Source organism: Pseudoliparis swirei, chromosome 15 (genome assembly GCF_029220125.1).
Source record: "Pseudoliparis swirei isolate HS2019 ecotype Mariana Trench chromosome 15, NWPU_hadal_v1, whole genome shotgun sequence".
Lineage (NCBI taxonomy): Eukaryota > Metazoa > Chordata > Actinopteri > Perciformes > Liparidae > Pseudoliparis > Pseudoliparis swirei.
This window is the reverse complement of record NC_079402.1, coordinates 4,123,602-4,149,254: the sequence shown is the minus strand read 5'-3', so window position 1 is coordinate 4,149,254 and position 25,653 is coordinate 4,123,602. Positions and strand designations below refer to the sequence as shown.

General features: G+C 46.7%; 1 protein-coding gene across 2 annotated transcripts; it reads right to left on the bottom strand.

Moving 5' to 3' along the window:
• Positions 1 to 6,390: 6,390 nt before the first annotated feature.
• Positions 6,391 to 23,637, bottom strand: tsc1b (TSC complex subunit 1b). 2 transcript variants are annotated; one of them, XM_056432532.1, is made up of 22 exons: positions 23,596 to 23,637; positions 20,210 to 20,429; positions 20,021 to 20,124; positions 19,090 to 19,242; positions 18,746 to 18,890; positions 18,168 to 18,322; positions 17,994 to 18,067; positions 17,717 to 17,895; positions 17,075 to 17,193; positions 16,060 to 16,219; positions 15,858 to 15,979; positions 15,126 to 15,219; positions 14,897 to 15,004; positions 13,359 to 13,947; positions 12,406 to 12,449; positions 11,341 to 11,507; positions 11,039 to 11,221; positions 10,786 to 10,896; positions 10,347 to 10,469; positions 8,955 to 9,142; positions 8,703 to 8,867; positions 6,391 to 8,481 (listed from the first exon to the last, which is right to left on the bottom strand). In XM_056432532.1, exons 2-22 carry the CDS (start codon positions 20,316 to 20,318, stop codon positions 7,884 to 7,886), a joined length of 3,690 nt encoding a protein of 1,229 aa, XP_056288507.1. In that variant the 5' UTR covers positions 20,319 to 20,429; positions 23,596 to 23,637; the 3' UTR covers positions 6,391 to 7,883. The 2 variants fall into 2 exon arrangements, with proteins under 2 accessions (XP_056288507.1, XP_056288508.1); XM_056432533.1 differs by having other exon boundaries at positions 12,436 to 12,449.
• Positions 23,638 to 25,653: the final 2,016 nt, after the last annotated feature.

The window sequence follows — 25,653 nt, the reverse complement described above, 5'->3', positions numbered from 1 at the left end:
GGCAGACCTCTCCACGACCTGCCCTGCGCCGCCTTGTCTCCTGCTCTCTGCCTCTATTTGAGGTTGATGCGGGCAGACGGATTGGCAAATATCGATCACGGAGCGCTCTGTAAAATTCTCCCTCCAGGTTTGAGAGGTGATTACAGGGCCCTGGACCCAGCTGATGCAGACCGCGCGTGTGTGTGTGTGTGTGTGTGTGTTTGCATTGAGTTTTTTTCTCCTCCCCTACCTGACAGGCCGAGGACAGCAGCCCCACATTCTTTGGTTCGAGTGTCTCCAATCATCTGCAGAAGAGAGACATCTTTAGAAGAAGCAAAAAAACACGGGGGGGGGGGGGGGGACACCCAGACAGGCTCACCGCACAACACGGAAAATAGGTTATAAAGCGCGGAGAATAATGCATGTGAATCCCAATCATCGAAATTCAAATGATTTGGATGCATCCCCAACCAGCCCTCCTCTCCTCGTCTGCCTTCTGTCGCGGCCTCAGAACTCACCAATCGAATCGGAGGGAAACAGGCTGCAGATTCAGAGGGTTCGCATTAGGAATGGCCCGTTATTAATTAAGCTTGTGGGGAAGAGGTTTTTTTTGTTGACAGCGGCTCCCGAGGCGGCGAGCGGTGTGTGGATCTTGGCGCTGACCTGGGCCCAGCAGGGGTAGGAGCTGTGTCTTTGAGGTGGTGGGTTGTGTGTGTGTGTGGGGGGGGGGGGGGGGGGCAGAATGGATGGTGGGCGGGAGAGGAGGAGAGGAAGGGGGGGCGAAGGGGGGCTGGCTCCATGCCGACAGCCAGGCCTGCCACGTCTGCGCGCCCGCTTTGAAGTGTCACCTTGAGGGAAGAGCCGATGGCCGGGAAGCCGGGAGGGCGGGAGGCGCGGAGAGGAGTGGCACTGGCTGGCATCGCCAGACACGGCGCTTTAATATTGCATGGGCTCCCGTCCATCTCTGTACACACTCAGGACATTCCTTCCGCTTGATTCAGTTTGAAAGTAGATCTTTGTTTGTTTGTTTCTCCCCCTCCCCCTCTCTTCTCTCCTTTCCCCCTCCTCTCTCTCGCCACGCTGTGGCTCAACACCTGCGCCTGGATCTGTGCTCATTCTCGCCTGAGCAAATGTCAAACTTCAGCAACTCCCCCGCGGTATCGGAGGCGACAGCGTTGCATTTGGCCCGCTGAGCGGCGTCAAGCGGACGCATACGGCCTCCTTTAAATCACATTTCATAATTACACGACAATTATCTCCATCTATCGAGTCAGTTCCATCTACGGCACATTACGTGTTATTTATTTGACGCTAACCCTACAATCATGTTGCGTTGATACACCGGAGACGCCGGGGAGCAACTCAGGGTTACGTGTCTTGCTCGTGGACATAGCGACTCGGGCGGGATTGAACCGCCAACCCTCTGATTGAAAGATGGACCTGCTGACCGCTGACTCACAGTCCACAATATAAAACTGAATTGAGAAGAATGCCAAAAATACTGAAATTTTTTACTTTTTTTCCTTCTTAACCCTCCTGTGACCTTAGGGTCAATCTGACCCCATTCAATGTTGAACGTCGGTGTTCTTTGGGGTCAATTTGACCCCAGGCTGTTTTTCACTGTGTCAAACATATAAGAAATATCAACTTTTTTATATATTTAAAGGGCTATTTAGGTAGTCAACAAACAAACATAAAGTACCTCACACTTAAACTTGGGAAACAATATTAATTCTAATAATTTTCTGGAGGTTTTAATTGCTGGGGTCAAATTGACCCCGAGGGTAAAATATGTTAGTAAATATAAAGGTAACAGGAGGGTTACACATTGAATGGGGTCAAATTGACCCTAAAGGTAACAGGAGGGTTAAAAACAAGTGGAAAATGTCACTGCGGTGTGAATAATTACAAATATTTCCGTTATGAATAAACCTTTAAAAAAAATGGCCATCCATATCTTGAAACACTCGGGAAGGCAGAATCGAAAACGCCAGTTTCTGTGTCGAACATAGAAACTGAGAGAATATTGCAAAACAAAAAAATGTCATTCCGACTGATTTGAGTGCACAGATGTTTTTGTACTTCTATCTTCATACGCAAGGCAACAAGAAAGAGGAAGACGCTTTGCTCTGTGCGAGTGAGGACAAATAAAATGGGCCTTTGGAAAGACGCATGGGAGATAATCTGCAGACTTCCTTCACTTTGAGGACAAAGTTATTGACTGAAATAACTTGATTTTAGACGCAATTAAAAATGATCTTTTCCTCTGAATGAAAGTGCAGCGATTGATAAATCAATAACGACGTGCCTTCATTGGCAGACCAGAAAAATGATGTTTTTAAGACGGAGATATTCACTCTGGTGTTGCTAATTGCTAATGCTGCTTTTATCACTTCCCTGAAATGGCATCTTCCTTTTTAACGGGGAAAAGCAAAACCGCACCGCCGGAGAATTAACTTTAAATATTTCCGCGCAGTTTGCCTGACCCGCTGCCAGCGCGGCGACGGAGAATCAAACATGGCGTTGAGTTTGAGGGGATGCATGAGAGGGAGCGGATCAACCGAGGCTGCAGGAAGGAGGTGTTTTGAAGTGAGGGAAACACAAATCAAAAAGAAAAACACAACACTCGCTCTGCACGCACTTTCTACCCACTTTAACAACCGTCCCAGTTCACAAATAGCAGTTTTAACTCCCCTGATTAGCGCTGACATCTGCAGCCTTTCATCTCTCCCTCCATTTTTAATCAGATTAACCCAAACGGGCATCCTTTAATGGCCTCTTTTTTTTAAGGAAAGCTGAAAGAGGAGAGATAATTAAAATAATTAAACCGCAGGGACCGGTCGGTGCGCGCTCATCTCCCGCTCTTTTCTTTTCTTCTCGCCTTTAAGTTTAGATTCCGCCTTGCTTAGCGATTCAAGCTGCACACTCAGAGAGAGAGAGAGAGAGAGAGAGAGAGAGAGAGAGAGACTCATCATCCTCACTTAATTGCATTAAGTTGACTCTCGGAGGTCCAATCTTTCCCTCCGAAAGCACCAGCCAATGTGGAATCTGATCTTTAGGTGCATGTCAGCTCTCTAAATGTGGAAGTGGAGGGGGGCGGGCACGTTTCTAAACAGCCTTTATAGAGCATATTTGTTTAGTCAGTGAGTGTATTTTGCATAAGGCCGAAGATAAAAAAAATTTTTTAAAGTGTGTGTGTGTGTGTGGGGAAGTATCCTCTTTAATTATTATTTATTCATGGACTTTTAAGCTTTTAATGAGGACAAATTAAGCCGTTTTCCAGAGTGTCATTATGTAGTATGCTTACCAAAAATATTCTTGTTTAGCGTTTTCTTTCGCGTGTGCCCGTGAGGAATAAACACCAACATTTAAATATAACTAGGAGTTTGGAGCAAGACTTTTTAAGCGATCGGTTTATCTTGATTTCACATGAATATAAAATTGCCCGCAAGTTTTGATCAGACTCGGTGACGACGGTGATGATTTATTAATTCTCGGTAATGCTCGTAAATTGAAGCTTGAAATGGATCAAATGTAATTAACGACCACTGTGTCTGGATCCTTTTCAAAAATACAATTATTGTAACTTCTTATAAAGTTAAAAAAAACATACACAGCAACTTTATCAGTCAATGACCTCCCGAACTTGACACGTTTGCTCCTTTCAAATCAATTATTCACTGCCGTGTAATTTATTTTCATTCATACGAATGCGTGCGTTGTTCGATCGTACCTCAGAACTTCTACTTTTGTTCTTTGAACCCGAGTAAAATAAGAACGAAAGTAGACTACGCGGATGCACAGTCGGAGTTATATTTTGCGCTATAGGTGTACACATCGTGAATATTATAATTATAAGTCTTCAGATGAAGTCTAACTTTACTTCCTGTCAAAAAGAATCTGATGAATTATTGCATGAGGATTTTACCAAGAGCAAGAGCCCCGACATCCTCAACTTTACACAAGCTCGCATGTCGCCGCCCCCCTTCATACACTTTCACTTCATTCAGATCATTTTCACAGGGCTTCATTTCGAGTTGGCACAAGAAAAGGGTGGGGGGGGGGGGGGGTAAAGAATCCCTTTGCTAGAAATACTTAAGATTTATGTTTAAATTTTCATGGAATCTTTGAGAACATTGAGGAGCAATTTCACATTTGCACTGACATCTAATTTCTCAAGTAGAGTCTGAAAGCACAAATTACCAAGGATTCCCTGTGTGCCCAATTATCCTGCATCAATTTCCTTGACCCTGCGGAATGCTGGTAAATTAATCATACGACTTCCCCCCCCCCCTCTTATTTTTTATTTTTTTGGACTCTCTCGTGAAAATACATATGCACACGTTTGATAAACTAATCATACTTGGTCGGTTGTACTCACAAAAAATGATTCAGTCCGGGAAGCAGATTGAGAGTTAACAGCGAGGCCTAGGGAATTGGGAGCTGATATAAAACACACACACACACACACACACACACACACACACACACACACACACACACACACACAGAGAATACCGTTATTTAAAATTCTCTATTTGGCTCAACACATTTGTATAAAAAATATATATAACTCATGATAAATTCATGAATTAATAAGACATATTTAATTGTATAAATCAAGGTAAAACACCATTTGTTGAAGCGTCAATAATATTGCTGGTTTTAGCTCATTGTATGCTGTATTTCTAGAAGGTGCTTTCTTTTTCGTTTAAACTGTTATCCCATTTCCTAAAAGTATGGAAAGTAAACTAAAATTAAAAAAAATATTAAAAATTAAATAATAAGTAACACATAACGGCATAGCATCACCAATATAATCAATTCTGCCGTCATATATTGAACAGCACCGTTTGCAGCCTAAGCATCTGAATCATCTCTTATCATAACACCTCACCAGACCGACTGCACCTGTTGATCCCGCGGAGGTTCTCCTGCGGGGTCCAAGGTGTTCCTTGAGCAACAGTGCCCTCTGGTGGCCACGGGGCGAACTGCAGGAGACGAGTCCACTCAAACATGGGGGCGCAGACAAGTAGGCTACCTGGGGAAAAGAGACGCACCCCTTTTTCTTTACAAGGAAAGTGAGCAGAAATGTCAAACCACAAACCTTTAACTTGGAAGTCAAAACATGTGAAGCACAACATTAGTTGGGAAGACAAAAGCCAGAAAAGGAGTGACTGCAGATACTTGTATGGCGTAGGTTAGCTAGCTTAGCTGTTATGTCCATGTCGGACTGACACTCACCGGTTTGCTTTTTAAAAGGAAGAAGTCGACATTCTGGGGAAATACCTTCACGGGCTTTCCTATCCGATAGTTAGCTAGCTAGTTAGCTGGTTGAGAACGATACCATTGTCATATCTGCTTATCAATATGAAGCTACGAGCCGATTAGCGCGCGAGTACATCCGCGTGACGTCACGTGTTAATTAGTGAGCTGGAAGCAGCCGCTGGTATCTAGTTGATGCTGGACTGCTAACAGAGGTCAAGGGTCACATCTGAGAACAATATTGGGCTATAATTGCATTACAACAGCAATTCTTTACAAATTTCTTTAACTATTCTTATACTGTATTTTTCACATTTTGGAAGTATTTTTCTTCTATAAAGCACTATGTACTGTCTGAGTTGGTCACTCTTTAGATTGAGGCCATGTACAAATACAACACAGATAATTTCACTAAATGTTGTCGACGTCTAGTGTTTGAACTGATGTGCAATGTACGCAACTTATTAAAGATGCTCAAGCCATATTCTTATATCTGGAAAAAAACGTGGCCACCCATCTTACCACATCTACAAACTTTTGTTCCAATTCCTGTAATAGCAGTAAGAGTTCATATTTAGAGCCGTTTGTGTATAGTTCTCCATTCTAGCCAATGAAAACACTTTTTAAATTAAATATAGGCAGCTGTAATTAGACAGGTTTACAGATTTACATTGGGTAAAATCAAAGAATGTAAACAAACCCAACACAAAAACAAAAAAAACCAGTATCAATTTCCCCAGAGCCAAACGTGTCGGACCAAGTCCAAGACAAAAGATATTCAGCTCAGTATGGCATGTGACGAAGACGAGCAGCAAAACCTCACGTTTTAAAAGATGGGAATGGGAATGACTAAAGCGATTGATCACTAAACCAAATTATTTTCAAAGGGCTAATTGATTAAGAGCTTATTTTGTTTGTTTTTTAGCTCCAGGGTTCATTTCAGTGCTTTGGACCTCTAAATAAGTCATGTGTGAAATTAGACACTCACTCTTTATCGGTTTTTCTATCGAGCTGTAAACAAAAAAAATCTGTCTACATCTGAAAATGTCCATTCCCAAAAGACCAACTGGACAGAAACACCTTGATGCTGCATCTTCCACAGGTACGAGGGGCGTCAGCAGGAGGAAGAAGAAGCAAAACTCAGAATTGTAGTGCAAAACATTGAAGACGATCTTTATTGTTCACAGTTAAACACAAGCCACTGCTTTTAAGAACTTCCTTTTTTTTAACGTTTTTCTTCTTCTCGACGTTTGATCCCAGATTCTCCAGCTCCGGTCAGAGTCCTGGTTTCTGCAGTTTGTGCCGTACCTTCGGTCTTGGTTTGCGGTAGTTACTGCGGTTGGCATTTTAAAGTGGATTGCTGAACATGCTTTTTTTTTTTAGATAGCGAGGCAAAAAGGAAGTGACAGCAGGAGTTCCCGGTGGACAACAGGATTTAGACGGTTTTCGACACCGCGGCGGTTTACTTCTAAAGACTCGAAGGAAACTCCCCGTTCTCTCAGACCGGCACACAAAGGAACATGATTGGACGAGAGGTTTTCTTCTTCCCCACGCCGTCCCAGCCGAGTGTCCACGCAGCAGCACGAGAAAACAACACTTCAGTTCAACGCTGTTTGACTTTCAGCCAGAACACAAATGTTTGCATGGCACTTCGAAGCGGTCGCTAGAACAGAAAAATATGATTTCTTTGAGTTTCTTTTGGTTTGTTTTTTTAAAGCTTGGGCTTGTGTCACTTGCCAGGTCGAATTCAAATTTACGATATGTACTTCGTGGCTGAATGAATACAAAATAATGCAAAACATTTCATCATTTTCCAAATTTTCAAGCGCTTTCCTCAATGCATCGTTGTTGAAATGCCAGAACTGACAGGAAACAATAAAGCCAGTCAGGATATGTTGGGGTTTCCCCCTCCCCCCCCCCCAAATGAGTCCACTCCCAAGATTACCCCAGATTTAACCAAACGCCTCCACGTGCTCGTCACCTCCATCGCTCCACATTAAAAACATATTCCGGTCCCGCGGTCGACGCCAAAATCGCTCCGAACAGACGATCGTGACCAATTATAACTCCTGCTGCTCTGATGTTAATGGCGTTGATGACGGATTTGGTTTTAAAAAGGGCGGGTACAACCAAACTAACATTTTAGTTTCAGTTTTATTTGTCCAAATATTGAGATACGTCCAAAACCAGCTCCCATTCACTTGCATTGTGCCTCAGAGCGATTTCTCACATTTTGGACAAATTAAAAGCGAAACTACCCATAACGGCCGATACAACGCGAGCCAGCTGGACTGTTTTGCAGTTTGGATGAACTGACCCCTTCAAAACGTCACGTGCGAGTTATTGATCGCTTTGATCCCTGTTCGGCGTAGTTTTAAGCGTCCGTCTCATAATCAAATTCATAAGACTAGCATCTTCACTGGTAACATCAAATGCACTTTGTATCCCCGTCACCGTGTCAAAAATCCTCAGTGGGTAATGGAAAGAAAAAAAAAGAAAAAGAAAGTAGAAAAACATTGTGGGCAATCCTGTTGTCCACTCAGAGGCATGGAACAAATAACACTGAAATCCAAAGAGTTGCCGACGCGGTCCTCTCCTCTCCGTCGTTAACCTCTGCGTCCCGGCTCAGGCCGACGCCCCTAACTGTGCTCGTGATGCGTTTCGTTGTAGTCCATGATCTTTAGCTGCTGCTGCCGGGGGGGGCGCCCCGAACCCGCCTGGCTCCGCCCCCCGACCGACCCCGACTTCCTGCGGGGGCTTTCCTGGCTGGAGGCCCGCTGCTTGGGCTCGGCGGGGGGCTCCTTGGCGGGCACAGTGAGAGGGGTGGCGGGGGCCGGGATTGGGGAATGTGGCGCGCCGACGTAACCCGGCTCCGTCTTCGGGCCGTGGGTGAGGAGCGACGGCGGCGGCTGCTCCTCGTCGTCGCACTGGCTCTCGCTTTTGTTGCGGAACAGCTCGCGGGCCCTCATGCCCAGGAAGCTCTTGGCGCTGGGGTAGGAGCCCACGGTGAGCGGCGCATCGGAGAGGGGCCCGGACGGCGGGCAGGGCTCCACCGGCCGGGGCGGGGCCAGGTCCTGGCTGCCGTTGACCGAGGTGGCCGTGGTCTTGGGAGAGTTGTTCGCCTTTGGTTGCCGTGGCGATAAAGTGCTGCTGCTGCTGGCGCCCCGAGGAGAGCCGTGCGCTGGTCTGCTGACCGCTTCTTCGTTGGTGGGAAGTTGTCCACCTGGCACCACAACACTGGACGACAAGAAGAAAAACCACCAAGAAATCTATCGATAAATCAAGTATTCGTTTCCGTCATGAACGCATGCATTATATTTAGACGAAAGAGTATGGTACATTCCATAAAAAAGGTGAGGGACCATATGTAAACCTGAAAAAAAGTTGCAAGTACATTTGGTGGTCTAATGGTCAGTATGACGCAAACTGCTACACAATAAAACAGTGTGGAGCCTGACCCGGAGCCGTGTGGGTCAGGGCTGCCCTCTGCTGGCGAACTGCTGGAACTGCCGGCCGGCGCCTCCGTCTCCACTCTGCTGTAGAGCTGCAGGAGTTCAGTCTGCAGCAGCTGAGTGATTCTCCTCTGAGCCCGATACCTGCCGTCTGAGGCCTGCAGCTCCGCCCTGCAGAGAGGAAGAGGAACACAACGATGAAGCTGCAGAGCGACCGCGAGGAACCCTTGTGCTCGACTCGGGGAGGTTGGCGCTCACTTCGCTTGACACTTCACGTCCTCGAGGAACTTCTTCTGCTCGGTGATGAGGTGCTCCTTCTTGGAGTGGTGCGTCTCCAGCTCGCCGACTCTGTGCTGCGCCACCTCCAGTTTCTGACCCTGAACCAGCAGGCTCTGCCTCAGCATCTCCACCTCCTTCCCATAAGACGCCTTCAGCATCTGGGTCTCCTGGGTGGGGGTGATGGTGGTCGCCCACAGAGCAGGAAGTAACGAGAAAAATGTACGAGTGAGTGAGGAAACAGATCAAGGATACGGCAGCTTATTTAAATTATATATATTTTAGCCTTGTGAAAGCTGCTTGTGGTCCATGGCAGTCCGATGAGTTTTCAGGGGGTCTTTCTTCCATTATCTACAGCACCTGTGAATGTAGTTCTACACGGAGGTCTAAACAAAAACAACTAAAAAAACACGGGCTTCTCCCTCAGGTGGTGCATTCAGTGAAGCTCTGGACAGATGAAACTTGCACTTCAACTGAGAATGTAATCAAATAGAAACTGTTGAAGCTGAGCAGCACCAGGAGAGACATCAAGATATCCTTAAACAAGTGACCGATTCACTTCTGTAGCAACACCACAAATCTAAAAAAGAAACGTCCACCTCTGGTCAGAAAAAAAGTCACTACTTTCCTGAAAAGCTTAACCCTTGTGTTGCCTTCGGGTCATTTTGACCCGATTCAATGTTTAATGTCGGTGTTCTTTCGGGAGTCAACAAACAAACATAAAGTACCTCACACTTAAACTTGGAAAACAATATTAATTCTAATAATTTTCTGGAGATTTTAATAGCTGGGGTCATATTGACCTCAAGGGTAAAATATGTTAGTAAATATAAAGGTAACAGGAGGGTTAAACATTGAATCGGGTCATATTGACCCGAAGGCGACAGGAGGGTGAAACATTGAATCAGGTCAAATTGACCCGAAGGCAACACAAGGGTTAAATGATAAAAAAATATTTTTTAAACCAACGCTCTATTTTAGATTGAACTTAATCTTTGGAGGATTGACCAACACCCAAAATTGCATCCGTGTGTGTGTCCGGTAGTTCACATTCAAAAGATGAGAACATGTGACTTCAACACTGGACGTTGAGTTCATTTTAACACACCTGAACTTGTCGGGCTTTTAAAATACACAAAGTGCTCTCCGGATTCACTTTTGGGTAAGAAATGAGGGGAATTTACGAGTGGAACACAATAAATAAAAAAAGTAGCTTGAAATGGAGTCGTTTTGAGGACCATGACATCGACTCATGATCTTAGTGAAGCTAAAGCCGCTTCAGTGGGACAACAAACCCAATTAATGTCCCTTTTTTCACCTCTGTAGGTCTTATCCACAGCTCTCCTACGAACACACACACACACACACACACACCTTGGTATTGTCGACGCTTGCGTGCGGCAACTTCTGCATGGACAGCTTGTGCGCCTCCCCGAGGAGCAGCAGCTGCTTGTTCAGGAAGCTCATCTGCTGCTGGGTGCTCTCGCTGTTGCTCAGCTGAAGGACAGACGAGAAGAAAAGAACAAAAACAATGAGGGCGAGGCAGCAATTACGCTACATTAGTCAGCGACGCTCTCTCGCGGAAACCCGGCCGAATGTTCAACAAGCCGCGGCCGAGAGGATCGGTGCACTCCGTCTCTCTGCCGCGGATCTGAAGACGTTAATCCCGCCTATTCATTCTGCACGAGCGTCATTAATAAGGAACTTTCGTCGTCTTCCGGATTCAACGGATTTAGTCCCAGGAGGCAACCAAAAAAAACACCCAGACACCCCTCTGGATTTCTTACAGGACCTGAAATGAGTCTTCCTTCACCTTGATGGTCATCTGGCTGAGGAGGTGACCCGTGTGGCAGGCTTTGTTGTTGGCTTTCTGAAGCTCCGCCTCCAGGTCATCTATCCTCTTCTGACACTCCTGCAGCTTGCTCTGGAGACCCCAAACGGAACCAGATTAAAGAGAGACGCGTTAAAAAGCCAACGACAGCGGACAAATATAGGTGTGCTGCATCATTATCATGACGCTGCACACAGTTATTTATACCCGTGTGTGTGTGTGTGTGTGTGTGTACCTGGAGCTCCTGGTTCTTGGTGTAGTAGTCGTCCCGCCCCTGCTGCAGCTGTCGGATCTGGGTGTGCAGCCTGGTCATCACCGTCTCACGGTCGTCCCACAGCTGCCTGTACCGCTGCTGCTCCACCTGCAGACTCTCCCTCAGAGACTCGATGTCCACACTCTGCAGGTTCAGCTGGTCCTTCTGCACACACACACAGGAGTTTCTAAAAGTCAGTAGGAAAGAACGTAAGAAGTATCATGTTCTGGTAACATTTAATACAGGCTTTTTTTGGGAGTCTCTAACAGAGCTGATCGACTCGCCATGGCGTTGTTCTGCTCCTCCAGCGCGGTGGCGTTGATGATGCGTCGGAGGAGGCGCCGGTTGCGGACGGCGTGCTGCTCCCTCTTGTAGCGCTCGTACAGCAGCTGGTTGTGCAGCAGGAGCAGCTGGCTGCGCAGCGTGTGAAGCTCGTCCAGCGGAGCCGAGCCTGGGGAGGAGGCCACGGTAATAACAATGTAATTAACACACTAGTACAAATCAGCTTAATTATCACTCTGGTGTGGGACAAATAGCACAGGTGACTCAACGAGATTAGCTGGCTGTGTGTACTTCTTTAAACCCAAAATGTAAAAACTAATCTAATCTGGAGCCTGAGGAGCATAACAAACCGATAAATGTCATTGTGTGTGTGTGTATATATATATATATAAATACTTATAATATATACACACATGTATATTATGAGTGTATGGATATATAAATATATATGCGTGTATAGATATATATAAATATATGTATCTATATATCTATACACACACATACCTATAGAACACCATAGAAACAGTTCACCGAGGTCAAATGACTTTTTGTCTCGTGGCTTTGACGAGAGCGTTATGGCTTCAGCAATTAAATTGGAAATTGTCATATGTACATAGTATTATAATTGTCATATATACATAATATTATAATTCTCATATATAGATCGTATTATAATTCTCATATATACAGAGTATTATAATTCTCATATATACATATTATAATTCTCATATATAGATCGTATTATAATTCTCATATATACAGAGTATTATAATTCTCATATATACATATTATAATTCTCATATATACAGAGTATTATAATTCTCATATATACATATTATTAGTGTTTCCCATCAGCCGAGGGGGAGGGGGGGTGATTCAATTCAAGGGTTGCAATTACAAGTCGGTCAAGAGTCGTAAACAAAGCAACGGGCTCAGCGTGGGAAACATTTCAACGAGTCGTTCGCGGGACGAATCGCGAGTCATGCTGGAATAACGCTCCGGCTCGGCCTCCACAACGGCTTCTCTTATCACGCGTACGGCTCGGCCGCGTGCGGCCAGCGCTTTACCTCCAAAGTGCGTCCAGTCAGCGGACTTACTTGGCAAAGGTAGTCTGGAGAGAAGAGGAGAGAATGAAGAGAAGCATGTTAGAAGGACGCTTGTTGGGATGTGTAAAATATACGATAAGACAGAAGCGCGTGGGGACGAGAGTCTGGTGTTGAGAATTTGGGGGAGGGGGGGTGGATATTTAGATATTTCATTGATGTTGGTTGTAAATCCAAAACAGTGAATCTCAAACCAGGTTTTACTACAAGGACTGAGGGACTCGAGGCTGAGGTCAGCTTTAGACGGCACCAAACTATGTGGAGACAACTTGGGTGTAAGGTGGGGAAAACACTTGTTAAACACACACACACAAATACACACACACAGGGGACTCTTAGCTCAGCATACAGCATGAAGGGGGGAAGCAGCTAGCCTGGCTCAGATCACACAAATACAAAAACAATTAGAAAGCCTGACCAGCATCTCTGAAGCTCACAAATAATAATAGCCTTACATTTCTTTAATTGAATGAATAAATGCAAAAATCACATCCCGTGCCATTTCTTTCTCAGGAAGTTGCAAATTTTACTTTAGATGGAGACCGACTGTAGCTTCATCTCCATTACACAGACGTGAGAGCGGTCATCTCACAAAAACTGATAACACACACATCGTCGAATGAGCGAAGCCAGAATGTGTGTATCTGTGTGTGTGTGTGTAGAAGGACCGATTTTGAACAATGTGGCACTTGTTGTAAACTGGGTGTTTCCTTTCGGCCGCAGTAACAGACTAAGGGGAAAACCCCGGGCAGTGACCGGCACACCGAGAACTCACAACACACCTTTCCATACTGACCGCACTCCAAGTCTGGAGAGCAAAACGCCGTCTGCACGCGTTCGTTTATGAACGGGAAACTCAAACAAAAACTAGAAAAGCTCAAAACGAAGCGGTGCAGCCATAAGCGACGAGCGCCTACCTCTTGAGAACTTTATCGTGGGTGTCGCTGCCCTGCTGCACGAGGCGGTCCAGCACCTCCAGCGGCGACGCCGCGGCGACCCCCTCCTCCTCGCCGTCCTCCAGCCCCTCCTCCCGCTGCAGCAGCCTCTCCAGCGCCGCCGCCGCCGTCTTCTGGCCCACGAAGAGTGACGCCGCCCGGGGCAGCGCCAGGTCGAAGAACGCCTCGTAGGGCACCGGCGCCGCCCCGGGCGGCGTCTTGGCGCCCGGGGAGAACATCCCGAACTTGGCCACGACGTCGTCGGCCGCGGCCGAGGGGCTCCGGTGCAGGTGGTGCTCGATGGGGGTGAAGCCCGACTGGAAGGCCCAGGCCTGCTCGGGGCCGTCCCCCGCCGCTCCGCCTCCTCCGCGGTCGCCGGTACTCGCGGCGGTCTCCGATTTCTCCGGCGTCGATGCCACGTGGCCCCCGGGCGGGGCGTCGGGGGAGGCCTGGTCTTGCGCCTGGCAGCCGGTCAGAGTCTCCGTGGTGAGATGGAAGGTGGAGTCGACGCCCCTCGGGCCCGACTGCTCCTGCGTCTCCTCGATCTCCAGCAGCTCCTCGCTGATGGCGGCTGCAGCAGAAACGGTCGGACTTAAAAAAACCCTCGCGGCAACCGACTCGGAACTAAATGCCGTCCTGAAGGACTCATCCGACGCTTGGTCTCCAGAGGAAACCTCTCTGTGAGGCCGTCTGACGTGCAGCCCGGTAGGTTCATGGTGAGGCGAGAGCTGCAACTCACGATTATTTTAATAATTAATGAATCTGTCAATTAAATCGGATAAAAATAAATAAAAATATTTAAAAACGGAACTGACAACCTTTTCCTCGCATGACTATTTGTGGTTTATTCACACCTTAGAGGGGGCGGGGCTTAACTCTGTGGCAACAGTTATCATTTACTTCATCTACCACGGATGTAGTAACCACTAGTTCTGCTTCATACTTGTTGAGGACGTCCCACAAACGTCTGAACATCTAACGCTCTCATGTGTGGGTTCATAACATTCATATAATATTTATATACAGGGTTCTTAGACATTTTGACCAATGGATTTCCATGACTTTAAACCAAATTTCCATGACCAAACTGAAATCTCGGTATAAACATGAAAACTGTAGAAAATGTTGCTTATTGAGAGCTATCGCTGGCTTATATTTTGAGCGTCTTTCTTTTAAATTTTTTTTTAAATTATTTCAAACTCCGCGTAAATGAACATGTGATTTTAACAAATTTCCATGACTTTTCCCAAAACGTTTATGATTTAAGTTTTTTTCCATGACTTTTCCAGGCCTGGAAATGACCATTTTAAAATTCCATGACTTTTCCAGGTTTTCCATGACCGTACGAACCCTAATCGTGTTACGGTTGATTTTGGCACCGTGGTTCATCTACACTGGAACAGGGCGTGGTCGATCTCGTCGTCGTTCTTCTTTGACCGCCTGCCCGTCGTGCAGCTAGTTTTGGTTGCGTGAAGACGCGCCGACGTGCTCCCGACGGACCGCGGCGAGTGGACACTCACCCTCGTCCCGCTCCTTCTCCGTCCTCAGATGAAGCTCCAGCTCCTGTTTCCTCATGAAGACAGACAGCTCCGTCAGAGTTATGGAGACACTCTCCGCGGCGAGCGCATCTGGTGAGGGGAGAGGGTCACAAATATGACTCGACCTTTTAACCGGGACTGTTGTTAAATCATCATTTTGGGATGAGATTGAGAATTGAGGCTCTTTGGAGACCCGTCATGAGGGCCGTACCTCTGAGTGTGGCTGCGTCCGCACTCTTCTCAGAGTCCTTCACCGGTTCCTGTCTCACCAGCGCCGGCTTAACACTTTCTCCACTTCGACGATCCTGGAGAGACAGTTTAGAGTTTTCATTTATACCCTTGATTTGGGATTAAAAACCTCAAGGGCGGGCTCATGTTTTAGTTTCTTTTAACTCGTCTTGTTCTGTGTGTTTGGCTTGTAACTGTTTCATATGTTGTTGCCCGTCTTGTCCAGGTCACCCTTGAAAAAGATTTTTTAATCTCAATAGGTTTCATCTGGTCAAATAAAAGGTAAAACAAATATATATATATATATGTGTATTATTGCCCATTTATACATTGATGCACCAGAATAAAAGAACATTTATGAGATAAAAAGCCCTCCCAAAGAATGATTCAGAATCCTGCAATTCCACTGATGATGTCCACCCGGTACTTCACTTCAAAATCAAAGCCTGTTTGATTCATCAATTAGCCTCCTGCCGACTAGGAAAATAGTTTTCAAGCGGATACAAGTTAAGATAATTGGAATTGGCCGACAGGTTTGTCTGATTTTCTCGGACGTTCCTAAATTAGCAAAACAAGAGGAATAATTAAAGTATGTGGGAAATTCAGAAAAGCCGGATTGGCTTTTTGCAACTCTGTTATTCTGTAATAAAAAAAAAAAAAAAAAAAAGAAGAATGATGTTAAAATGAGAATATTACAAAAGGGGCGAGAGCATACCTTTCTTGGTGGACTGGACTGGACTGTGTTGGCTGGAAAGGAGACGACGGGGAAGTCGTCCGGTAGGGTGGGCGGGGGGGACGAGGTGGCTGGAGTGCTGGAGGCCGGCGTTCCTTTTCCTCCTGGCGGAGAAAAATCAGCGGTGAAGAAAATGCCAGAGCGGCACACCCGACGTCTTCCTCGCTGACGTGCCGGCGCTGACCTGATGTGCATTGGAAGCGGCCGGGAAGGTGCGAGGCACTGTGGGAGCGCTCCAGGCTGGGCGACATGCCTCTGGGGGGCGTGGCCATGCCACACAACGAGGAGGGGCTCCACAGAGGGTCCTTCCCCCCGGAGGAAGAGTTGAGTTCACCGGTGGAGTTCTGGGAAGACGGAGAGCGAAGGATTACAGCTCCGACAGAGGCCAGCCTCCGCCGACGCTCACAAAATCGTACACGCCCCCTCGCAGGTTTAATTACGTGGCTTCTCACATCGAGTTGAGGCTAATTCATCCGGGACCTCCCAAATAAATCCACCTCCACTAAAGTAATGAACATGTGCACACGTTTTATTATGATATGAAACATTAATATCAGAGGAAGACAGCACAGCGAATGCAATATGCTGCTGTTGGGCATCTAGTAGCTAAAGCCATCACGGGACCACCTGACTCAACACCTCAGGTTCTTAGTGGGAAACTCTGAGCTAGTAGTGAGGCGTCACGCCAATATCCAGGTTTGAGACTTCGAATCAGCGACCTCTGACCTCCGTCCACAGAGGGCCTAGAAAAGGTGTTGCTTTCAGGGTCCAATTTACTGCTCTAAAAACTGTAACTGAGGGAGGACGACTTCCCACTTCTGTTAAAATAATGTATGTAATGTGACTCTGGATGCTTTCACTTTACCGATGAACCTTTTTAGTATTAATTTACCGTTTAGTGACCGTGGAGCAGGTGGAGGTTCAGCATCTTTCCCAGCACGACATTATTTCACGCAACATAGCCCCTCCCCCCCCGGACCCTCCCTCGTGTGGTTGGCCTAGAGGGAGAGACGGCATCTCCACGGCCAAAAGGACATTGTGTGGTTTTTCGGAGGGGAAACGCTGAGCTCACTCCGCCCGACACATGGAGTGTAAACGCGACCACGCGTCCAGGAGCCGGCAGCAAACCGAAGCTCAGAGACCGAAGACCCGCCGCCGCCACCACCAACGTTTTTTGACAGCGTTCTGGATGATCTCACCTGCCGCCTGGAGGTCTGTGGGCTGCGGGGGGAGGACTGCGTCCCCGAGAAGGGGGGCAAGGAGAGGGGCGGGGCGAGCGGCTGCCGCGGAGTCGAGAACGGGGTCGAAGAAGAGCTTCCTGTTGTCAAGGGCGACAAAGACAGTCTGATCAACCTTCACATGGATGCAACCACTTCCAGGGTTCAAACACATGGAGACCGATGGATTTCCAGGACTTTAAAATCACATTTACATGACCAAACTTTTTGTGAAATCTCAGTGTATACACCTTAAATAACACATATGAATGAGAGACAATAGTTTGATTAAAAGAATCAATATTTATATACAATTTCCACAACTTTGGGGATTTCTTTTCCCCCGGGACTGTTCCAGGCCTGGAAATAACCATTTTTAGAATTCCATGACTTCTCCAAGTATTCCATGACCGTACGAACCCTGCACTGTTCGACTGGTTTGTAAGGTCAGGGGAATTTTAGAACCGTATCACATCAACGGCCACAGATACACACATTGCGTCAGGGTACTTATTGGCTGATCGTAACGGAAAAAGTTTCCCATTGCATATTTATTTTCCACCAGAGAGCAACGGCGACGCGATCTTTCACTCGCAACTAGAGCGAGTGTTTATGCTCACTGACCGTAGCTGCTGTGGGGGTCCGTGTAGGGGCTGGAAGTGCAGTCTTGAGGCCGCTGGTGGACTTGGCGGTAGAAGTTCTCCGGCATGTTGGCGTAGCCCTCCTCGCAGGAGGCCTCCTTGGGGTCCAGAGACACTTTGGCACATTCGATGACGATATCGTGGATTTCGTACTTTTTCCATCTGTTTTGCGAAAAGCACAGCACCGTTCGTCAAAGGAGACGCACATTTTCTTTTTTTTAAACACCAAATTGTTCCTCTACCAGGCAGAGCAGACTCACCTGGCGGGGTCAAGCTCGTGGTCCTTGGTTCCCGTCACCAGCTCCGGGTGGATACGAACGTGTTCGAGCATCGGCTGAACGGATGGACACACACACACACACATCTGGATGAGTAATTCGTAACGATGCAGAGTGACGGCAGCCGGGTGGGGGGGGGGGGGGCGACATCCTCACCTTCACTACTTCCTCAAAGGTTTCCATGTTCTCCTTCATGCTGTAATGGGAGCGCAGGTAGGACACAAAGTTGCAAGGGTACATGCCGTAGAGACGGTGGAAGAGCGAGTAGACGCTGGCGTGCAGGTGGATTAGGTAAACCTCTGAAACGTGCCCTGGACGGGTCGAAAGTACCCAGGAAAAAACAAAGAAACAAAACACATTCAACGAGAACAGAAAGATAATTGGCTACAGATGATTGTTTTGGCCCAGACCCCCCCCCCCCCCCCCACTCCCTTTCACCTAAATTAGATTTCCAGTTAACTTCCTGCAAGTTCAAACATCATCTCGGGAGCCGAGGAGCAGTTCACACTTTGGGAAATGAGATTTAAATACAGTAAATACAATATTTAAAAAATATATTTGAACCGGGTTGGGCAATATGTCTCACTGTAGGATGAGGGATATTTTAGTTCGTCCCATTTTCTGTACCAGAGGTTAGTATGAGAGTAGTTACCACCCCAAAGTCTAGCTGGAGTGACCCGTCCACACACACACACACTCACAGGTTCTGTGAGGCGCGTTCAGGAACCACCTACCGGGATTCTTCAGGTTCCAAGACGCCAGGCGGCCGAAGATGTCAAAATACTCCCACAGGTGTTGCTTCCCGGCCTGAGGGATCATGGGCAGCAGAGTGATCAGCACCAGCACTCCGGTGATCAGCACCACCACGTCCGTATCCGTCTGCCGAGTCACAGATTTGGGGAAAAAGTTGAAATAGGAACTTTTCACAGCGTCCAAAAATCACATAATAACTGGGGGCGACTGCATGTCGCAGGTTAGCAGGTCCGTCTTGAAATCCGCGCCCTAGTCGATGTGTTCTTGAGCGAGACACTTAACCCTGAACTGCTTCTTTACTCACAAGAGTCGCCGAGCCGGTTACCTTGAGGCATTTGAGCAGCGACAGCAGCAGAGGGTAGCGAGCGATCTTGTGGATCCAGGACGGCTGCTTGCGGATCACATGGCCGAGCAGGGTGAGCGTGGGCAGGCGGCAGGCCGGCCTGGTCATGCAGTCGTTCATCTTGTCCAGAAGGTGCTGCGAGGGGGGGGGGGGGGGAGCAGTGTTAGCACAATAAAAGGTGGCTGGAGTCTTTTCTTAATAGTAACTGAAAAGGAGAGGAAACTCTGCTTAACTTAAGTTAGAATTGAACTTTTGTTCTCTCTCTGTATCTATAAATATATATAATTATTAAGTTCCACAAGAAGGTAGCAGCTACAAAGCACCACTGTGGTTCCACACGGCGTCTCACAGAAGATCCTCTGATAGTTTGATTGGATGCAAATACTTTTTTTTTTTTAAAGTAAAACACCAGAGGCTATAATGAGTATGACCTCAAAGCCCAACCCTGCAATAAAACCACGTCTTGCTAGGGCAATATTCAAATACAACAACAACGAAACGGTGGAAGACATCAGAGCTGAGGACAAAGACGCCGACTAACTTAATGCTCGCGTTCTCACGGATTCAGACTTGTCCTCTGTATCAATTGTGCTTTCCGTTCTCCTTTAACTTGAGTTGTGTTGAGAAGGAGAATATACAAATGAATGACTTCTTAACTGTGTTGAACCATTCATTTGACAAGTTCTATACAGGAGAGTCAATGAGACGCTGCTAGCGACTGAGCTAAGCTAACAAGCTATACAATATATATATTTGAATCAGATGCACAGATGGCTGGGACTGTCCATGAAAGCTTAAATCAGTAATTGCACTCAGGAGAGAAAAGCAAGAAAAAAAACGAGTCGAGCGGATCGTCCAATCCAGGCGAGTCGATTGGAAATAATTGATTTTACCGAGAGAGAGACATCCTCACCTTATCGTGTGGCTCTCTGGCTGAGGACAGGATGTGCATGGCCTGGGCAGAGTTTGTGTCCAAGAAGTAGTCCACCAGCCCGTTGAGCAGCATGGACCCTCGCTCTTTAAAAAAGGGAAACAGGCAGGACGGGTCATCGGGATGACCAGAGCTCCCCAGAGATATCACCACGCGACCGCGCCGCCCTACCAGAGCTGAGCTGCTCGTTGATGAGGCCTCGGATCTCGTCGAGCTGCTGGAGGTCGGAGGTCTCGAGGAGCGGCAGGAGGTCCCCCACGTTGGGCTGCTCCCTGGCCATGGTGGCGGTGCTGGGGAGGGGGGTGGGGGCAGCGTCTCTCTCGCGGTGTCCGTCCCTAACCTGCCTGGAGGACTCCTGGGGGCCACCCACCGACACGGTCTCCAGGCACCTCTACAGAAATCGAGCAGAGAACTAATTCAGAAAACATTCCCAGAATAAGCAAGAGCTGCGGTTTAGGATTAGCGGTCACATGGCGATACCGACAGAGTACTGGGGAGGCGGGGTTTAAACGAGCGAGTGCGAAGCACCCAAAAAAAGAAAGAAAAGTGGACAGTTATTGTTGGACTTTTATTCCCCAAGTGGACACAGGCAGGACTCCAAAGGAATGCTCAGGGCGCTCCGGGTGTCTAAACAAAGCAGTCGAGTGTGAACTTTACACGGTGAGCACATGTCAGCGTTTGAGTCTACAGCTCGTTGCACTGCCCCCTAGTGGCCAAAAAGAAAGAAAATGTACTGCAGCTGTAAAGATGTATTGGGTTCACGTCCATGTCTTTTGGTTTAATCTCGACGACTTCACGAGGCACACGGGTGAGTAGCCGATCGGCCCCGCCAGGCGGCCCCTTGTACCAAACTTTGGGTAAACCCACGGCATGGGACGCATTTTAAATCGGGCGCTTATGCCGAACATCCACAGGTCCACGGACAGAAAATAGACCCACGTGTGCAATGTAGAGCAAACGAGGAAAAGATTCAGGGAACGCAATGAAGCCAACATACATGGGGGGGGGGGGGACTCTTCCCCAGCGCACAGCAGTGAGAAGTTCAATTCAAGAGCGGCCTTGACTAATTATTACACTCAGACAGGAATTTGCTTTTTTTAAAAGACAGAAAAAACACATCCTGGCCTAATGTGTTTACCAGTTCAGCTTATTGGTCTATTTACGTTTTCTGGGATGCATTTTGGGCCAGACGCCGAGAGGGTCGTTCAGAGTAAAAAGAAAGAAAGAAGGGAGGCCAGTGGAGAGCCGCGCAAATCTCCATCTGAAAAACAGGGAATGAATAACCCTCGACGGGCAGGTCGTTGTCGTCAGGGTGTCTGCAGCCAGCAGCTGGTTCTCTAACGGAGGAATGAGTCAGCAGGCCGAAGACCTCCCTTCAACACTTAGGCCAAAACACTCAAGATAGGTATATTAGATAAACATCTGCACGCTTTTGTATACTCCTATGAGAATGAAATTGGCAAATTAAAAGTATTGAGTGTTTGTTTTTCAAGTTAAAGGGAAATAATGTTATTTTTAAAGAAATGTTAGTACTCGTCATTAATTCAGACGCTGCAGTTGTGCCTCACGATATCAAAATGCCTCGTTTTCGGTGGCGAAGAGGTCACGGCTCAGTCCCCCCCCCACCACCACCCACCCTTCGAGCGAGCGCCTTCAGTGGCACAGTGTGAACCGAGAACAGGACACAAAGAACCTCTATGCAGCCCGAGCGCTTCTATGCGTGTACACACACACACACACACACACACACTGGGTATTACATTTGGCAGCGTGCAGGCGGTTTACCAACAGCCTCTATTTTTCTCCTGGGTGAATATTCTCCAGCAGTTTCATCAGAGGCGTAAAAGGCCCCGCTCGACCCCACGGAGCCGGTTTATTTGGCATAATCAAAAGCACATTACTTTGTACCCGAGATTTTAAAAAAGCAATTGTTGAAAGTGGTCTGCTGGACTAAAACAGGGCATTAACGAAGAGTTATTTATAGTACCGATTCCGTCATGATCAGAGCTATTTTGACTCAAAATTACAACTTTCTGGGTTAGAAAATAGAGCAAAAAAACATTATGAGGCCTTCAGGTGTCTTGTTCAGTACAAAAACACATTATGTCATCTTAAAAGCTGTAAATCCTCATGCGCAAAGAAGAGAGAACCAGAAAACGGGTTGTTTTGACATTTTTTGGCTCAAGAAATGAACAATTAATCCATCAAATATTTACTTTTCGGACCGTCAGCTAATCAATAATTGAGTTGCGCAATAATTGCTTTGAGCAATATACAATTAAGTCAGAGGCAGAAGCCAAACTTTAACTACCTCCATAGGAATTATTACCGAAACGGCATTTAAAAAAATGTAACTAACGATTACATTTATGAATATTAGGTGCAAAAGGGAAACTTTTTAAAATTCTACTACAGTTGCATTTCTCAAATATGAGTACCGCGTTACACAGACGTTTCTAATACCTAGTGTACCCTGACAAATGTACACATGGCGGACAACATAGAAACACCCCTCTGAAAGAATGCAATACAACCAAAACTGCAAGACCTCTTTAAAACGTGAAGAAGAAAAAGTAAACAATTGCATTATTAATGTAAAACATAATATACGGAAATAGTATTGAGACATTTTTTTTGAGGGGGGAGGGTATCTGGTCAGACATGGACCACGTGACTCGCGCACCTCTGTAACCCTGGCTGGTTGCCTCCCTGCTGTAAGACATTGAGTGTTTTCCATCAACCAGCACAAGTTGTGACAAACAAGACAATAAACACGGTGACAGTGACGTGGCACGAGGGGTCAAGGAGGTCAAACTCGAGGGAAACTCGTGAACCATCGAGTCTCCACGGCGGCAGGAGGGCCTCCAGACGGATGAACGAGCGCAGGCCAACAGCAGTATATTAATGATTGACATGATGGAATGAATTAAACTGGCAGAGATTCGCGAGGGACTGCAGAATAAAATATTAACGCAAAAGGCAGATGACGCAGAAACGCTGCACGAGACGTGTCATTGAATGCATCACGAGGCAAACAAATAAGCGAATGCATTTTTTTTAAACACACATAAGGCTGTTAAGACAATATGTTATGCCTGTGCACAGTGAGAGTGTGAGGCGGCTGCATGTGCACTGACCACCGGCTGCTGCCTGTCGTAAACAACTCGCTGAGAACAATGGACAGGGCTGGGTTTACTTTATCCGAATAAACAAATACGCAGGCACCCTTCACCCTGGCAGAGAGACAACCTCTTCAACCACCGACAATAACACGCAGATGCAACCGCGAATAAATCGCTCGGAGCGGCAACGTCCGCGGAAAAAAAAAAAAATCCATCACCGGTTCTCTGTCCAAAAACAAGTCGGTCCCAGCGCAGCGCGAGCTAACCGCTAGCCGGGGAGCAGCGACCCGCAGTCGGCCTCGCACTCGCCTTGTCAGTGTTGTCCCGTCGGCGGGGAAGCAAGCCGAGTGCCTCCTGCGCTGCGACACGAGTCGCGTGCGTTGAGATTCGCTGTGGGGAAAAAAGCAGGAGACGCGAATAATCGGACCTGTTTACCTGTTAGAGTAGCTGCACTCCACAGGGCGCCGCCATCTTGAACACCTCACAGCCCATCCCACCGCGGTCTACCTCCGCCTGTCAGGCAGCGTGCGAACTAATCCCACAAGTTAGGTCCACTTGAATAACTTTTGTTTACCCGAATAACATTTGAAATAAACGGGGTAAATGACGTGTAGTGACGCGTAAGTGTTGTTTCGTCTGTGTCCGGGGGTGTATGCTGTTGCTCTGCTGCAAAGAGAAGATTGTTGTTCTCATCTCCCCATTGGTGGAAGGATGAAATGTGTGTAATGCGGTTTCGCGTGACCCACATGTGAAGAGCGCACGCGCAAATAAGTTTTTTTTTTTTTTTACCAGGTGGGGTGATCAATATGGAAGCCCATTCGTGTAAAATTGTAAACAGATATATATATATAATTTTAAAATATAAATGCAAAATTAGGATCTCTTGACTATCGAAGCACATTTATGCAGAGAACATTAAAAAAAAGATGATGAAAATGTGTCTGTGATCACAAAACATATCCCCATGGTAAGACTTGAGGTCATAATTATGAGATAGAAAGTCGAAATTCTAAGATAAAAGTCATAATTATGGGATAGAAAGTCAAAATTATGAGATAGTAAATGTGCATGTGCTTCGGTGGTGTTTGCTATTTATTATTTTATTATTTTCCTTTCTGTTATCTGTGCTGTCTTTACAGGTCTCGTCATCCTCTCGCTGGTCAAACCATGCAAACGATATGCAAAAGTCTTCTATTACTGTTGACTTTTGCAAATGTTAGATGTTAGAGACCATAATACAGTCTTTTAATCAGTTCAACGTTTTAGCAAAACAATTTATAACATTGCTAATGCTGATGCAACATGCATGTGTTTCTCACAGTGGGATAACGTTACGTCAGACTCCACATAAACTAGCTATTTAATCAAGATTTGGTAAGTGTCATCAGTGTAATATCTTACTAATGTAACATAGTGCTACAGTATGTTGAAAAACAACCGTCTCAAGCATATTTAAAGTTCCAGCTAAACTGCTGGACCCTTGAATGCAACTTAATGACTTGGAAGACACATAGATGTGGCTTAAAAAATGAATTATTCCATATAGCTCTGAATCATGTATGCATGTCACCTCACTGAGTCACGATACTACTGTGTCAAATTCAGACTCAAGCATGGACAGATTAAGAAACCACGGGCCCCTGGGCCTGGACGTGTCAAGGCCCCCCCCCCCCGCAAAACATTTTTTTATATGATTGCAGAGACTTCGGTTATATGAATAACTTTTGTAATCGTTACAACCACACGGCTCAAAGTGGAAATAATATAGTAGGGAGACCACACCGAGTTAAGGTTTGAATTCAAAAGATAATTTATTAAATTCTTAAATGAACTATTTACAAAAAGCCGTAACTGAGAAGCAAGAAAAGGTAAAGCGAAACATGTAGTGCAAATCAACATCGTATATGTGTAGTGCAAAAGCTCCCTGAGCTCATGGGCCCCTGGTGCCGGTCGGCTCGTTCGGTAATCCATCCCTGAGTAGGACTATTGGGGCCCTGTTTCTGACATGAATGACTTAAGCCTAGCAGATACCGGCTACGGCGCATCGTGTCATATCATCATATTCATATCAATACAATGTTAATAACAGCGACGTCACACGCGGAGGCTCTGGCTTAGGGGCCCCCTGAGCTCATGGGCCCCTGGGCCTGGGCCCGGTAGGCCCGTTCGTTAATCCATCCCTGCCCGGCACGGTCGCTCCGCTCGGCAACAGCCAATCGACTTGTGTGCAGTCGTTTACTTTTGTTTTGGGGGACTGCAAAGACTTTGGGGACTGTCGGGATCCGGGGATTATACTTCGTTTTGAGTGGGTTTGATTGTTTGTAGTGTATGTGTTCATTTTGGGGGCTTGCAGATGCATTGAATTTGATTTAATATAATAACATTTGGGTTTCCGCATATCGACTGTGTGTTTTTCTTTTACGACCATTTGAGCAGAGAGAGTTAACACCAGAATTCCCTTTTTTTTAGCGTATTGTACCTTTTCCCCTTGAT

Coding starts and splice junctions, on each gene's coding strand:
- tsc1b (XM_056432532.1), bottom strand. CDS start 20,318: ATGGCCAGGGAGCAGCCCAACGTGGGGGACCTCCTGCCGCTCCTCGAG. Junction 11,222..11,340: donor AGGAGCAGAACAACGCCATG/GCGAGTCGATCA, acceptor GTGTGTGTGCAG/AAGGACCAGCTGAACCTGCA. Junction 10,470..10,785: donor TCAGCCAGATGACCATCAAG/GTGAAGGAAGAC, acceptor TCTGTCCTTCAG/CTGAGCAACAGCGAGAGCAC.